This window comes from Artemia franciscana, chromosome 1, assembly GCF_032884065.1.
Source record: "Artemia franciscana chromosome 1, ASM3288406v1, whole genome shotgun sequence".
Classification (NCBI taxonomy): domain Eukaryota; kingdom Metazoa; phylum Arthropoda; class Branchiopoda; order Anostraca; family Artemiidae; genus Artemia; species Artemia franciscana.
Window position 1 is genome coordinate 67,014,867 of NC_088863.1, and position 16,909 is coordinate 67,031,775.

General features: G+C 33.9%; 1 protein-coding gene across 4 annotated transcripts in view; it reads right to left on the reverse strand.

Annotated features, from left to right (window-relative positions):
- The window catches only part of LOC136033137 (neuropathy target esterase sws-like), a 201,282-nt gene that overhangs the window by 126,408 nt on the left and 57,965 nt on the right, over positions 1–16,909 (reverse strand). For all 4 annotated transcript variants that reach the window (XM_065713787.1, XM_065713796.1, XM_065713805.1 and 1 more), the window contains exons 8-10: positions 9,079–9,262; positions 6,326–6,432; positions 3,723–3,817 (exon numbers count right to left, since the gene is read on the reverse strand). In XM_065713787.1, the coding sequence (XP_065569859.1) occupies positions 3,723–3,817; positions 6,326–6,432; positions 9,079–9,262 (386 nt within the window). The remainder of the gene's footprint in view (positions 1–3,722; positions 3,818–6,325; positions 6,433–9,078; positions 9,263–16,909) is intronic.

Here is a 16,909-nt window from a genome sequence, read left to right on the forward strand (position 1 = left end):
TTGTTTCAAGCCTAATTAAATTGCTTCAGAACCAGAGAAATTTATAAGAATATAAAACTCCAAACCAGTTAAAGACTTGTCATCAACTTTTTGTTGAAAATTAAATTAAAATGCTGAAGTTAGAAGTAATTCAGTAGGGATACAATCGCTTTTAGATAATAAAAGAAAGATAATATTTGTCACTGTTGGAGGTCCACATGAGAGGTGCACAAAATATAATTGCATTAGCACAATTTCCTTTTGAACCTAATTACAACATAAACATTATTTTGCCGTTGCAGGGCCTTCGAAATCTTCCATCTTGTTAAAAAGGGATCGACAGTTACCCAAGAGGAAATTAGGCATGGTGGGCCTATGGGACACTATAGCTTAAGAACAGGCAGGCTGCCCTGGATGGGGCACACGGAGGTTTGGCCAAATCTCTTCAGACTCGGTATTTTAGGTGTTGTGGATATCTTGATTTTCGCCAGATTTCGCTCAAATACTTGTTTTGGCAAAGGACAATTGTCACAGTTTGCCACTAGTACCGAAATAGCACACCCCGTTTGTCTTCTCCTTTCATTTTTCCCTGCCAGGCATCCACGTTTCCTTCGTGTCGGTTTGTTTCCACTGGCGGATGATGCGCCATCTGTGACATCTCATAGTAAGTGAATTGCACTTAGCGTAGTCCAGACATATGGCGCCAAAATGGTGGAAAGGAAAAGCAACTTTATTAAGTCAGTTTTTGGCACAGCGACGGCTTCAACAGGAGTGATTCTGGTACTGAAAATAGAGCGGACAAAGCTGCATAAGTCAATATCATTTTCACCATGATGGACCAACTTTCGCCCACAAATATAAAGTTAAACTGTGGTAAGATATTTTGCTAGCCGGATGGCGCAAGTGACATTTACCATCATATAGCGCTTTAAGCTCTTTCTTTGGCACGAATCCCAGAAAAAATAATCAAAGCAGGCCATTGCTTTTTCAAGTGGTCTGCAGCTTCTCTCATGGTAAGCCATCTAGCGGGCACATGCTTTACGAGCTTATGTAACAGAACCTTAGCTTTTAGCTGATACTGGCTAAAATTGTCACAACAAGCAGATCATCGGCTGAAGAAATGGTAAACAGCAATTAACAAATCAGAACATTCCTCCTCGAGTTACTGTAGTCCTTTTTAGAACGCATTATGCACTATGTGGATGTTGCAGGTATTAATATTTAAAATACCTTTTGCATACGGCTTTTTCTTTTCCAAGTTAACAACTGACCAAGCTTTCTTATTGACAGCTGGAACATCACTCGCAAGAACCAATAGTCCCTCAAGTGGAAGTCCTCAATCTTCTATACACTGGACAAGCTTCTTCCTCAGATCCTCACAAGTAGCATGTCCCAGATGATATGCTCTATAATGCCGAGTAACAACTAGTGTTTAAACAGGAACAACAAGAAGAACAATAGGGAATTCTTTTCGCAAGACAGTGGAATTCTAAATTTGAAGGAATATTTCGACCTTATGTCCAAGGGCCATCCTCCGCAAAACATACATTTATTAAGGAAAGAATATTAAAACTAAAATAAAAATTTTGTTTGAAATTTTTGAAGGAGGTGAAACTCGAAGGAGCAAAAACTAAAATAGAATTCCCCATTGTTCTTGTTGTGGACGTTTATGATGGAAAGATAGTGTGGTCTTCGTCGCTATTCACCCTGGTTTTTGCTTTTTCGACCAGTACCAGACCCGTATTTGGAGCTCTTTCACCCCAACATTGTTTGTGGTCTCATCAAATTCCAATACAAAGTCAACACCTGAATGTCTTCAATCAAAATTTCTCTAAAATAAGAATAAATTGCCTCTGTCAAAAAGTAGGTCACTTTTTGGCATTTAACAAGAAGCCTTTCGGGACAGCATCTGGAAAATTAGTTCGAAATACATCTAAATAAATCGAAAAACATTAAATGCCCCGGGGCATTTAATGTTTTCTGTGGGACAAGTGGTCGTATAAACTTTGAACCGGATGGAGCTCTTTGATTTGAAGTCGGAAGTTTTAGAGCCCTTTTTAAGTGTCAAAAATAAATGCAAGGCAATCAGTCTACTCCTCCCAAAAAAAAAAACTATCATACCCCAAAAAATATCTGATCAAACTTTAAAAGACCTGTTTTTTTCACCCTTGTTGAACGGTCCAGAAATAATGTCTTTGGGGATGCCAATCTCCCAACAGTCCTCAGGACAAGGACTGTAAGTTAGGCAATTCGTCATTGTTTATAAATGGTATACGTTATTGAGAAAGGTATGCATGTTTGAACTTTACGTTCCAAGATGACAAAGGGCATTCAAGTGAGCCTTTCAGAGTTTTGAGGAGAGTGTTGAAATAAATCGAAACAAGTTATGTGTATACAGACTGGAAAAAAGATGTAATACCGGATAAACATAGTATATTAATTTGGAAAATTCAGAAAAAGATTAGAGATACAATCAAAAAGACAATGTTTGCATACTACCAAAACTACTACAACTACCACCACTACTACTACCTGACTACTCCATTTACAAAATTGAGGGTAAATTTGAACTAAATCAAAAAAGGCAATGTGTCAAAAGGCAAATCTCAAGAATTGATTTGGGTATTAAGTTGCAACTTTCAGAGAATGTTTTAAGGGGAAGATCGTCTAACCAAAATGCAATATGTGCACACTACTGCTAATGCTACTGTTACTACTACATTTACTACTAACACTATTTCTGTTGTAACTACTTGTAAGGTTAAGAGCATTGACATGAAAATTCCAAGAAGCATGTTAAGACACAGGTTATCCGAAAGACATCAGCAATGTCATGGCAATGGCTAATTGTATTATTAAGTTAAAACTTCCAGTACTTGATAAGAGGAACGTTCTACTGACCAAAAGGCAATATGTTAATATTACTAAGGCAAGTAGCACAACTGCTATTCAATAATATTGCTAGTAATATCAATACTACTACTGTGACTACTATTACAACTATGCTTAAGGCTATGAAGGTCAAATTTTCCAGGAATTTTGAGGGAAGAAAATCACCAAACATGCTGTCAAGCAAACAGGACAGAAATGCTTTAGAAATGGTAGACGGTATTAAGCCAAAACTTTCAACGTGTGTTGAAAGTGATGCTGAAGAAAACAAAGGTGCTATGGGCATTGTGCTACTAATGCTGCTACAAATATTGCGAACTCTGCAAGCTAGGGTTCCATCGACACGAGAATCAAATCCCTATGAAAATTAAAAGGCCCAGTTACCATTTAAAGCGTGCCCAAAAAATGAAAGACGGCTAGCCCCCCCCCCCCCCCCACGTCATTTTTTACTGATAGACATCCGATCAAAATTTTGAGATAGCCATCAGATTCAGCATAAATAAAAGATCCAATGACTATGTCTCTGGGAATGACATAAACCTCTAAGAGTCCCTGGGGAGAGAGGTGTAAGTTATGTAATTTCCCCATTGTTCAAATCTAGTATTTGTTATTCGGAAACATAAGAAAATTTTCCTTGAGGGAGGAGAATTTTTACAGAGATTTCCCTGTGAAAAGGGAAGATTCAAGAGAAGAATTTCCATGGGAAATTTCTCACAGGGGGTGTAGGGGACATTTTATGGTATGATTTGGAAAACGGCAAAATAAATTTGTCTTACTCAGCTTGCTCTTGCTCAGGTTAATTTTTCTTCAGGTTTGGAGTTACGTATCTAATTCAGGTAGAATCAAAAACTTACCTTGAAAACTGCATTGAGTGATACGACACATCATCAGCTATTTCTCGGGTTGCCAATTCACTGTTTGGAAGAAAGACAGAGGCACGCCTTGCATTCTGGAATAAAATTAATTCCAGCCATAAATTAACTTAATGATACAAATCAATTGGCTAATACAAATCAATTGAATTAACATTATTGCCATTAACGAGTCTTTACAAACCGACGTTTCTGCTAAGAAGAAAATTGAGTGTTTATGAAGCTCAGCTTTCTTGATAAAATTTCTTCTGTTCCCAACACCCCCCTTATTCTAAATAATCTTCCAAGATGATGAATTGTTTGACAACTAATCCTGACATACCTCAATTTACGGATGGAGAAAAAAAATATAGGTCCGGTATAAATACATATACAGGGGACGGGATTGTGCTTCAAAAAAGATTGTCGAAAATAAGCGGTGCATGGTTTACAATGAAGGAGAAAACTATATGGAAGGACACTGCATTACACCAACTGAAGCCTGGTGGCAACTATTTAGTTGCGACATCTAAAAAAGAGCCATTTCGTTCAAGGTTTAAATATTCATTTGCCTTGAAATAACCTAATGCAAAATATCAGCCAAGTTCAAGAAAATTTGATAGATATTGGTCAGCAAGGCTCAATGTTGGAAGCGTATTTTCAACACAACAAGGCGTTAAAACAAATAAAAAACTGGGAATTTCTGTTATTGGGAAATGCCTGAACTATAAATAACTTTTATAGTGACTTCCCTACTATAGTGACTTCCCTACCTAGTGAACTATAAATGACTTTTATAGTGACTTTTTTATAAATGACTATAAATGACTTCCCCCTCAAATGACTTTTATTTAAAAATTCTGTATCTTCAAGCCAATAAGCCCCTCCCCTCATGAAATTCATTTAATTCAAATGCGCTATAAATAAATTTTTGCTTTGTAATAAAATTAATAAAGGGTCAAGACCTATTCTTTCTTTTTCCGTCAAATAAATATATATTTCTTCCTACTTGTTTAAGCAAAATTAGATCCCTTTTTTTATTGTCATTACCTATAATAATCCTATGTTTAGACGAGAACTTCAATATTGATATAATTTGATACCCTAAATTTCGCATTTGCTATCTATCGCACCTCTAACATAAAGTTCATTTCTTTCTTTTTCATATGTAAATCCCCTCCACTCTCTCATTTATGTTCTAATGATAATTTTATTTTATGACATATTATTTTAGCTGCAGGTTTATTGAATACACAATGCTTTAATTAGAAATACCAACTTCTAATTCTCGTTAATCTTCTCGTTAGTTTTTAACCATCAAAAAGTTAAGATATCTAAGAAACCGTATTAAATTTTACAAGGAATTTAATCAAACATAAATTTATAAAAAAAAATGTTTCTTAGTGTCAACTTTACAACAGCCTAGCCAAGAGATTCCAAAGCAGATTTGGAAAACATAGATCAATAGTCTACAGTATGGGAAGTCTTGCTCCTACATGATAGACTATTTTCTTTAGAAGGTTTGAAAGTTTTATGAAGCTTACACCACTTTACCAGAATGATTATCACAACATTGAGTTTACGTATTGGACAGAAGAACCGGAGGTTGAATTTCAGATGTTTTAGACAGAACCTTTAAATTGGTTCTCCTTCCAAGCTTCACGTATAATCCCTCTCATCCATGTAATTTAAAGACGCTATTAGCTTGCATTTTAGCAACCAGTATCATAAATTCTAACATGAAGTGTTTTGTGTAATTACCTTTAAGACCGTAAAGTAGGTTTTGTTGCTAATGACAAAAGTTTGTCCAAACCTGCAGAAAACTGATCATTTTTTCTACATTCATCACGACAGATGATTAGAAATAAACAAATAGATTTTAAATGACAGAGCGAAGATCCACGTTAAAGCCAAGACTAGCGTATACAATGTCTGTTTCACTGCTATAGCAAATCCCCCTCATCCCCAATAACAAAAAATCATTAAATAAAAACACAGAGCTGGATCCAAGATTCATAATCAAGCAGAAGCAGCATATTCAAGGTCTATTTCACTACCATATCACCGTCAAGAAAAGATTCCCCTCCCCTTTGCGGGCGGCGATCCATATTTTCTAGGAGCTTTGCAATTAAAATTTGTACGAGCTTTTTATGCTAGAGTTTATACTACAATTTAGAAACTTTTAATTATGCTCTTACAATCTAGAAACTTTTTTAATTGATGAGTTTACGTTACATAAATTACAATACTTCAAAAGTTGAAAAATGTTGGTCTATTAATTTACTTTAGCCTACTCGCATTCTCTCCTTTCAATCATTCCGCAAGGGTCAAACTTATGCACATCAATGCTGACATACAAAGCCATATATGCACTACGAGACACCTAAAACAAACTCTATATCCTATAGGAATAAATTCTCTTCACCTATTTTGAATGTTCCACAACTTGGAACTTTTTGTAGTATTTCAGCACCTTTCAAGTGGTTGGAAAAAAGTGGCGGGATAGAATAATATTTGAAATAACAAGTGTATTAAAATAAACCATTTTAAGAATAACAATGAAAAAAAGCAAAGAAAAACATTTAAGATGAGAATCAAAATACAACCTGCGGAGCCTCTTGAGGTTGTGATGCAGCACTTTGAATCAACCCAGTGTGCAACTCTTCTTCAGATGTCTCTGCAAGTGTGTTCCTCACCAGCTCTGAACTAAGACCTTGAAATGTTCACAAAATTCATTTAATAAAACATCAACAAGATCGAAATAAAGATATCTTAGTCTTTGAACCAACCTTAGTCTTTCCATACCTAATGTGTTTTCTTTGGGTTGTTTCAAAATTATGAAATCTTATGAAAGTACAACAATCACGTCAGTGGTGCCGAGCTAGAACATTAAATTCAATAAGCAAAACTAATTACTTAAAATTTATTTGACTTTTCTTCCATGCGCTTCAAACACTGACAATGAGTCGATTCCCAGAGATAATTTCACCTTCTCAGAAAAGTGACACCTTCCTAAGATATTTACTTTCATGTGTTTTAGACTTTTATTTATACTGATTGTTCGGCCATGTTTTATTTTTCAAATTTAATTCCCACTACAACCGAAATTCACATAACTGTATAACCATTTTAAGCAATATGATTTCATTTTTTTTTCTTTTGTTCTTGATACACTAATTCAAGAACAAAAGAAAATTAGTCTGAAACCAGAAATTTCATTTAGAAAGATTCTTTTTTGATCAAAAATGACAAAAATCAAAGATTTGCTTCAATTTTGCACAAAAGGAAGAATAAAAGACAGGGGTGCCAATTCATAAAAATCTAGGCGAAGGGGTGGGGAAAGATTTTTTATGAAGATACGAAGCAATACATTTTCAATTTATTGGAAAAAACGATACATTCAAGATATAGAGGGAGGGGGATAATTTAAATTTTCTTTTTGATATTTCCAACAAAAGTAAGAAAAAGAGTAGTTTTCAAAATCTAGTAGGATTTAATTTTCCCTCCCAAATTGGCACCCTTTAGCTTGTTAAATGTATATAAATATAACGTCACTCACACAGAAAATATTTTCCACAATTATGGCTCTAAATTAATTTTCCCAATCTCATGACCAATCTAGCTTGTTTTTTTTTTCAGACCAGAAAATTACATTGTTGAGGTTATCAGAAAAAAATATACAGCCGTTTTCGAGGAAAAAATAAATGCATACATACAATGCACAATTATATCATCTTGTATAATTTTGCATGCGTCATACGCACCAAAAACTATACGGCCGCCCATGGGAAAACAGTTAGGTAATTTGCGATTTAGATATTAGCATAATTATTATTTTATTCCTTAGTTTAAGTAATGGGGTAGAAAGTCTAAGACTTCAATTAAATAAAGATAATCTGGCATAAACTCATTTCCTCCTTCCTGTGTCTCCTGTGATGCTAAAATAACACGTTCCTGCATTCCAGGGCGACAAATCAGTAATTAAATTAAATTAATAAATTCAGGCGAGAATTCAATTTCACCTTCAAGTTTATCCTTCACAGACACTAAACTAACACGTCCCTTCAGTCTATTGTATTTTCCTTTGCAATTCAATGTGATTCTCGTTGTCTTATATTCCATGCCATTTGCTTTGGTATCTAAGAAGCATTACTCGTTTGGTACCTACCGAAGAATCGTACAAAATATTTGCTTTCTCAATAATTATTTTTCCATTTTGTTCATTTACTTGTCATAATGCACAGTGCAGCTGATTCCTTTGGATCACGTTGGAAAATTGAACTTGACTTGGGCTCGTTTTTCGGCGGATAGACACAGTGTACTAGAGTACACAGTACTTTTCATAATGCACAGTGCAGTTGATTCCTTTGGGTCACGTTGGAATTTTTTATTGTATTGTTTAATAGACATTGAACTTGAATTGGGCTCGTTTTTCGGTGGATAGACAGTAGAAGACAGCTTTTTACGGTTTGTTTTGTATGTATACTGAAGATTTCCCCCCCGCCCTTTTCCCGTATACAATACAACGTAAAAAATTCAAACTTATTAAAAAAATATATATATATTCCATACAGTAGATTGATAGCTTTATTTGGATGAGCTAGATTTTTTCTCATCTCAACATTTATGAACATCCTCTAAAATCCAGTCTTTTCAGCGTTAATTCTGTCCGTTTAAGTTCGACTTGATTGATTCTTTTAATTTCTATTTGTTTTAGGCTCCATCTAAGCATCAACAATAATATCTTTTATTTTTAAGGTTGATTATTTATTTTTGCTCCTTTTAGGTTCTTTTATTCATTCGCTGTAGTTTCGGTTCTTTTAAGTTTGAATTTAATACAAGTTTTAACTTATAAACTCAGATTAAGGTATTATACAATAAGTAAAATAAAAGGGGTCCTGCTAAGATGCTCAAGCATAGCAAGATAGATGACTCTTAGTAGACTGACCATCACAACTTGAATTAGTCGATTCAGATTTTGGTATTTTCGTTTAGTGTCTCCGGAAAAAAATTACCTAAGCAATACAATCTGTACACAAAAGCCAAATTGACAACTTATAGCACTTTCCATAGGGGCTATGGAAGGTCCAGCCATGCCCTAAGGCATACTTATTGGACTTTTCAGTTACGATAAACCAACTACTTATAGGAATTTTCAATTACGATAAACCAAATGTCTCTTTCAGAATTTCATTCGAATGTCTTTGCCGAGAAAGGGAGTGCGAAGGTGGCTATTTGTCCTCCTTTTTGTCTCCTAGTTGTTGCAGTTTCTGGCTTTTAGATTTGAGTTTAAAACAAGTTAAAAGTTATAGGCTCGAATTAAAGCATTATACAATAAGTAAAATAAAAGAAGTCCTACCAAGATGCTGATGCATAGCAAGAAAGGTGACTCTTAGTAGACGGACCATCACAACTTGAATTAGTCGGGCCAAGCTTTCTGGGTTTTCGACGAAGAAGGACTCAAAACATTTGATAGGAACCTTTATTACAACAGAGTCAACACAGGCACGAGCCGATACATCCATCAAAATTTGTTCTTTGCCCTAAAGGATTGAACACGAGTAAAAATGAATTTTGATTGCTTAAATTGATAACCCAAAAATCCAACAAAATGTATTAAATCTGCCCTTAATCAATTAATTAAGAAGACAGGATTGAACAGTTAATATATAACAACCAGTCAATAGCATAAAAGGATGAGAATAGTAGATGAGAATGTGGCAATGCCACCTAAGGCCGTCGAAAATATTATATAACCTAAATTTATAGCAACCATTGTAAAGACAATACATTTGGTTGGGAAAGTTCACTTACTAATCATCTCCCCCTCCCCCCAAGAAAAGTTGCTGGGATGATATCAGCATATAAAAAGTAAGAGTAAATTTTGCAGACAGTCTAGAACACTCTTCTAGAGTAGCCTATGCTAGTCTTTATTATTAATTTGAACCAAAATCAAAATCTTTAAACTGTGCGAGCCTGAATACGACTAAAAATAATAGAAAAAATAAATTAACTTCGCCCAAAAAATTTAAAACAACGATTTAGTAAGGTTTGGACCCTAATTCTCGGATTCTCTTAAAACCTAGGAATTTTGCGTGCTGAATGACATAGCATGTCACCAATTTTATTACCTTATAAATTTCATTTTCTTCTTTAAATAATTTTGCCTTCCTTCAAACTTTAAAATATCCTTTTCCAATTTTATAAATTTGTCTTCCGTTGTGCTTAAACATACTGGTTTTTAAAGGCTTGACTCTGACTGATAAATACATCTGTTTACTGCATTTATATTTCCTTCGAACATTCCTTATGGGTGAACGATCACACTACCCCCACTACTATTAACAGATTACCACATTACAAGGCCTCCTGAGGCCAACAAAGCTACAAACGCTCCTCCTCCATTCCAATCTATTCAAAGTTTCCCTCTTTACACCCTCCAAGGATGTTCCCATTTCCTTTAAATCTTTCTTTATGACATCCATCTATTCCAACTGCGGACGACCTGCTTTCCATTTAGCCCTAGACGGTTGGCCGAAAAGGACAATCTTCGGCAATCTGTCATCCTTCAGTCGCAGAACGTTCCTAGCCATCTCAACCTTTCTCTCATTGCAGCCCTAAAAAGCGGAATTGGACCATGCCACCTGAGGCCAACAAAGCTACACACGCTCCTCCTCCATTCTAATCTATTCAAAGTTTCCCTCTTTACACCCTCCCAGAATGTTCCCATTTCCTTTAAATCTTTCTTTATGACATTCTTCTATTCCAAATGCGGACGACCTGCTTTCCATTTAGCCCTAGACGGTTGGCCGAAAAGGACAATCTTCGGCAATCTGTCATCCTTCAGTCGCAGAACGTTCCCTAGCCATCTCAACCTTTGTCTCATTGCAGCCCCAAAAAGCAGAATTGAACCACACTTTTTGTACAGACTACTGTTTGAAATATGGTCACTTAGCCGGGTACCCAGAACAATCTGTAGGCAATTTCTCTGGAAAACATCTAGTAAATCTACATCCGCTTTTCGGAGCACCCGTGCTTCAGAGCCATATTCGACCAGTGTAATCACTGTAGCTTCTAATATTTTGATGTTGGTTTGCAGACTTATGTTCCTATTCTTCCAAGCTTTTCTTAACTGTGAAAAAAACACCCAAGTCTTGGCTATTCTACTTTCAACTCTTCACTGCTTCCACAGCCTTTACTAATAATTCTACCAAGGTAAGTATATTTGTCCACCTGATAAATCTCTTCGTTACCCAACGTCGCATTTTTATTTTCACTTATTCCTAGCCTTAGCAACTTAGTTTTCTTATCATTAATTTTGAAACTTATTCTAGCACCCTGAACTAGCAAAACCTCTAAAAGTTCATTTATTTTCTCACGCTTTCATCCAGGGTACTTAAATCATCAACATAATCTAATTCCAGGAGAGTTTTCCCTCCCCGTTGGATTCCATTGTCCATTGTCTTTCCATTGTCATTGATCTTTCAGACAAAGTTAATCAAAATGATCCATATAAATGAGAATAAAACACAACCCTTCTTAACTCCTGATTTAATACGAAACTAGCTGCGAACTTCATTTCCTACCTTAACCACAGCAGATAATTCATAACCACAGCAGTATTATTTTCACATACAACACTAATCACTTTAACTTATTTGTCTGGTATACCACACTAGGATAAGACCTTCGCCAAAGATCTTGTATCAACATAATCGAACATTCGCTCATTATCTATAAAACTGATGACCTAAGATGTTTGATAACTCAGGCATTTCTCAATTATCAAACTATGAGTAAAAATTTGGTCAAAAAATCCCCTACCCTTTCTATACCCGCACTGTTCTTCTCTTATAACTTTGTCAACAGTATTTCTCAGTCTTAAAAATATCATATTACTACGTAATTTCCTACCTACAGAGACCAGACTAATGCCTGGACAATTACCCTACTCACTCATATCACCTTTCTTATACAGTAGTTTAATTAGGCCTTTTCCAAAATCGCTACATATTTCCCATTTTCAAAATTCATATTTTTAACCTTCGGTAGCTTATTTTTAACGTCAGGGCCACCATATTTACAAAACTCGTTTACCGCACAATCAGCACCTGGAACCTTATTATTCTTTAATCCTTTTAATACTATCACTAATTCTCCCTCACAAAACACATCTTCCTTCACATCCAAGGCATCAAAAAACTTCTTTTATTTTCCTCTATATAGTTTCGTTTATGAATTATTTTATCATAAGGTTGTGTTTTATGAATTGGAAACCGTTTTTCTTTGTTAATCCCTTGTTCAAATCATGCCATTAAAGGGCATTAAATAGTTATAATTTAGATTGAAGTTCACAGCTAAAGCTGTGAACGTCGAATTAATACCAACCCTTTTCGGCATCGAACATTGGGAATGATGTTGCAGAATTAAATGTCAAACCATGGCGATACAGTGAACATGTGGATTTTATGAGTGTTGACATAGATGTATTGGAGGCTTTATCATGGTGTCTTTCACAGTGGAATTACCATATTATGTCATCGTATTTAGAGGTGTCAAGTTTTCTAAGGCCTTGTGAGGGTCGAATTGATAGGCCTATTGCTTGGCATGTGTGAGTATTTTCTTATCATGTGTAGTCTTCTCTCCAAGTATCATTCAGCAACTGATCATTCAGCGACTTTAGTTGATAATTTTTTGTACCTGGAAGTTTGATTTCTAAATGTGTTTGTGACGCTGTGATTGCACCGGGATCTGATCATCTCCCTATAATTTATTCGTTCAAGTCTATGAATCAAGAGAAGTCTGGGCGTCGAGAAAAATAAAAATAAGGCAATTTAAGTCAGCAAATTTGAGATTTCAAGAGACTTTTAGTTATATATCATGGGATGAAGTTTGAGAAGAAAATGAAGATGTTTCAGTTGCTTTTGATAAATTTTTAAATGTGCTTTTCCCGGTTTATGATTCTTGTTGCACAATAAAATTGTAAGGAAAAGGGAAAAAGAGCCTAGAAAATCGCGGATTAACGCTGCAATAATAGAAAATATTGAAAAGAGAAACAAGCTTTACCGTTTGTATCTGGAATCTAAAACGCAAGAAGACTTGAAATATTCTAGCAAGCAAGGAACTTGGTGAATTCTCTGAGGAGATCCGCTTTAAAAAATTATTATTCTGAAAAGTTTAGTGAAAACGCTGGTGATACGAAAGGTACCTGGCAAATTATAAATGGCGTATTGAAGGGCGACCGTAAAAACTCTAAAATTGATGTAATTTTAGTGAATGGAAGGCTAATGGCTGAACAGAAGCATATTGCTGATGAGTTTCATAAATATTTTTCAAAGATTGGGGCCTCAACTAAAAATAATATTGCTCAGTCTGGAGATGTGCGTTAGTAAAGGCTTCATTGATGAAAGAGGGTCTGGGAATGCAAAGGTTATCGAGCCCTACACTATACTGGAACTTGAAAAGGTTATTAAGACAATAAAGTCAAATTCTTCCGGGATAGATGGCCTAAGTTTTAAAGCTTTGAAAGCTGTTGCATGCTATTTATTACCATCCATTCTATTTTTGATTAATCTTTCAATGGAGAAAGGCCAATTTCCAGACGCTTTAAAGCAGGCAAGAGTCATACCGTTGCACAGGGTCGGAAATAAGCAGGAGATGACTAATTGGGGACCAATATCAATCCTACCTTTATTTCCAAAAAAAAATTGAGAAAACGATGTATGGGCGACTATATAAATATCTTAAGTCTTTGGCATTACTATGCAGTACTCGGTTTCGATTTAGAAAGGGCCACTCAACAAATCACGCAATGCAGCATTTGGTTGATAATATCAACATTTCATTTGAAAGTGGGAAAATTCCGTTAACAATTTTTATTGTTTTTAAAAAGGCTTTCGATACGGTTGATTTTGAATTATTGTTGCGTAGACTTAGCGATTTGGGTATCAGGGATAATTGTCTTAAGTGGTTTATATCCTATTTGTATGGAAGATCAATGCCCGTTGCGATTAATGATACTACAAGCGCTGCATCACGAGTAAATTGAGAAGTTCCACAACGATCTGTTTTAGGGCCACTTTTATTTTTAGTATATTTTGATACGTTAAGATTTTATTTTCCTTGTGCAATTCTTACCGCATTTGCAGACGAGAAAGCAATAGCAATTGCAGAGCAATAACAATTGCGAACCTTTTAGATCTCGTAGTTCACGCGAATGATTTCCTGCAGTACCTGAATACACTTATTAGTCTTAGTTTTTTAAGTGTTAATGTTGGTAAAACTAATTATATGATTTTTAGCCGTACCGGTGTTGTGATAAATTCCTTGGATAGAATTTGCTTTGGTGGTGATATTATTAATAAAGTTTTTGAAACTAGGTATTTGGGATTTTTGTTGATTGTAATTTGAGTTGGAAGAAACACAGTGAAATTTGATAAATTACATGTATTATAATCAAACAAAAACAGGTATGCCATTGCAAGACAAAAATTTTGAAATTAGACAAAAATTTTGAAATATAGGTGGCAAAAACATAAAATCATAAAAAAAAACAATGAGAATTGAAGACAACTGTTTCGCATCGCAACATCAAACTATTCATATTAAACATGAACTAAAAAAAAAAGAATAGGTCTAAAACGTATCCACAAAAGATACAGTCAAGCTTCGAATTGTAGATCTACGTCTGAACGTTATACTTTTGGAGCACAACGGTATGCTTTTAGAAAACATGATCTTACCTAACAAGCTAATACTTCTAATCCTCGATTTCGGCAAATTTGTAGCTTTTAACATTATATCAATATAAATTATATAAATACATTTAAATTATTTCTAGTAGACCAAATTGATATATAGAATCGCTAGGTTGGTTTCAAATATTTCAGAGATTCTTGTTCAACTTGAATTTAATATACTGTGAGACAGATTAGCTGGAAGGATTTAATGCATTCATTCATTCATTGCTACTGACAATTTTTAAAGAGTTGTACTGATTTTTAAAAGAGTTGTACAAAAAGAATATAATTGAATTTTTTCGAACAAGCCATTCTCATCGAACGACAATAATTAAACTATACAAACTGTTTTGTCACTTTTCCCCTTCGAAAAATTCAACCACATCGTGCCCGTTGCACGATACGCCGTGACTATCATAAGTGTGCCCTTCAAATAATCCAGATTTGTAGTATTTTCTGTATACTTCAATTGTTTTTCACCAGCACATCCGTTTTCACCCACCGCCAGCGTAACAATCTAATTTATATTCTTTGGGGTTTTGGTGAAATAGGAAACAGGTTTTAAAATTTCTTTTTATGAGTGTTTATGTTGAAAGAGTTACACATTAAATTACGTTATATATACACACACATATATATATATATATATATATATATATATATATATATATATATATATATATATATATATATATATATATATATATATATCTATATATATAAAAATAAGTTGTCTGTCTGTGGATGTGTCAGGTGACGTCACCTGAAAAAACTGGATCAGGTGACGTCAAAACTGAAAAAACTAAAAAAAAGGCAAAAACTACAAAAAAAACTAAAAACTAATAAAAAAAATAAAAAAGCTAAAAAACTAAAAAAACTAAAAAAACTAAAAAAAGGTAAAAAACTAAAAAAACTAAAAACTAAAAAAAAACTAAAAAAAAGGAAAAAACTGAAAAATAAGCTAAAATAAAGGTAAAAACCAATAAAAAACTAAAAAAAAAAACTGAAAAAACTAAAAAAAGGCAAAAACTACAAAAAAAACTAAAAACTAATAAAAAAGACCAGGACATAAGTAAAAAAAAACTAACAAAACTAAAAAGAAGGTAAAAACTACAAAAAAACTAAAAAGAAAAAAAAACTAAAAACTAATAAAAAAACTAAAAAATCTAAAAATCTAAGTAAACTAAAAAAGAAAAAAAAAGGAAAAAAATAAAGGAGAAAAACAAAACTAAAAAACGAATGTATATACAGACCGGGACACCGGGATACAAATGACGACCGGGACACAGGGAATATAAATGACGACCGGGACACAGGGACACAACTACAACGGGGACACCGGGGGAAATAGGGGGATATAAATGACGACCGGGACACCGGGACAGGGAATGGTCGATTAGCAATCACCATCAACAAAGCTCAAGGGCAATCATTAGAATCATGAGGTATAGATCTGAATACAGATTGTTTTCCCATGGACCATTATATGTTGCATGTTCAAGAGTCGGTAAACCTGACAATCTATTTATATGCAAAGACAATGGGACAGCAAAGAATGTTGTATATTCGCAAGTTTTACGTAGTTAAAACCATATATATATATATATATATATATATATATTATATATATATATATATATATATATATATATATATATATATATATATATATATATATATATATATATATATATATATATATATATATATATATATATATATATATATATATATATATATATCTATCTATATTCACAGGTGGGACATAGGGACACAACTACAATGGCGCGTAACTATTATGGCGCGTAACGACTTACGCGCGCGGGGGGGCTTGGGGGGGAGCGAAGCGCCCCCACCAACTAGGTGTTGGGGTGGCGCGAAGCGCCACCCCAACAGCTAGTATATATATATAAATAAGTTGTCTGTGTGTGGATCTGTGGATGGATCAGGTGACGTCACCTGAAAAAACTGGATCAGGTGACGTCAAAACTGAAAAAACTAAAAAAAGGCAAAAACTACAAAAAAAACTAAAAACTAATAAAAAAAATAAAAAAGCTAAAAAACTAAAAAAACTAAAAAAGGCAAAAACTACAAAAAAAACTAAAAACTAATAAAAAAGCTAAAAAACTAAAAAAACTAAAAAAAGGCAAAAACTACAAAAAAACTAAAAACTAATAAAAAAAAATAAAAAAGCTAAAAAACTAAAAAAACTAAAAAAACTAAAAAAAAAGGTAAAAAACTAAAAAAACTAAAAACTAAAAAAAAACTAAAAAAAAGGAAAAAACTGAAAAATAAGCTAAAATAAAGGTAAAAACCAATAAAAAACTAAAAAAAACTGAAAAAACTAAAAAAAGGCAAAAACTACAAAAAAAACTAAAAACTAATAAAAAAAGTAAAAAAGCTAAAAAACTAAAAAAACTAAAAAAACTAAAAAAAGGTAAAAAACTAAAA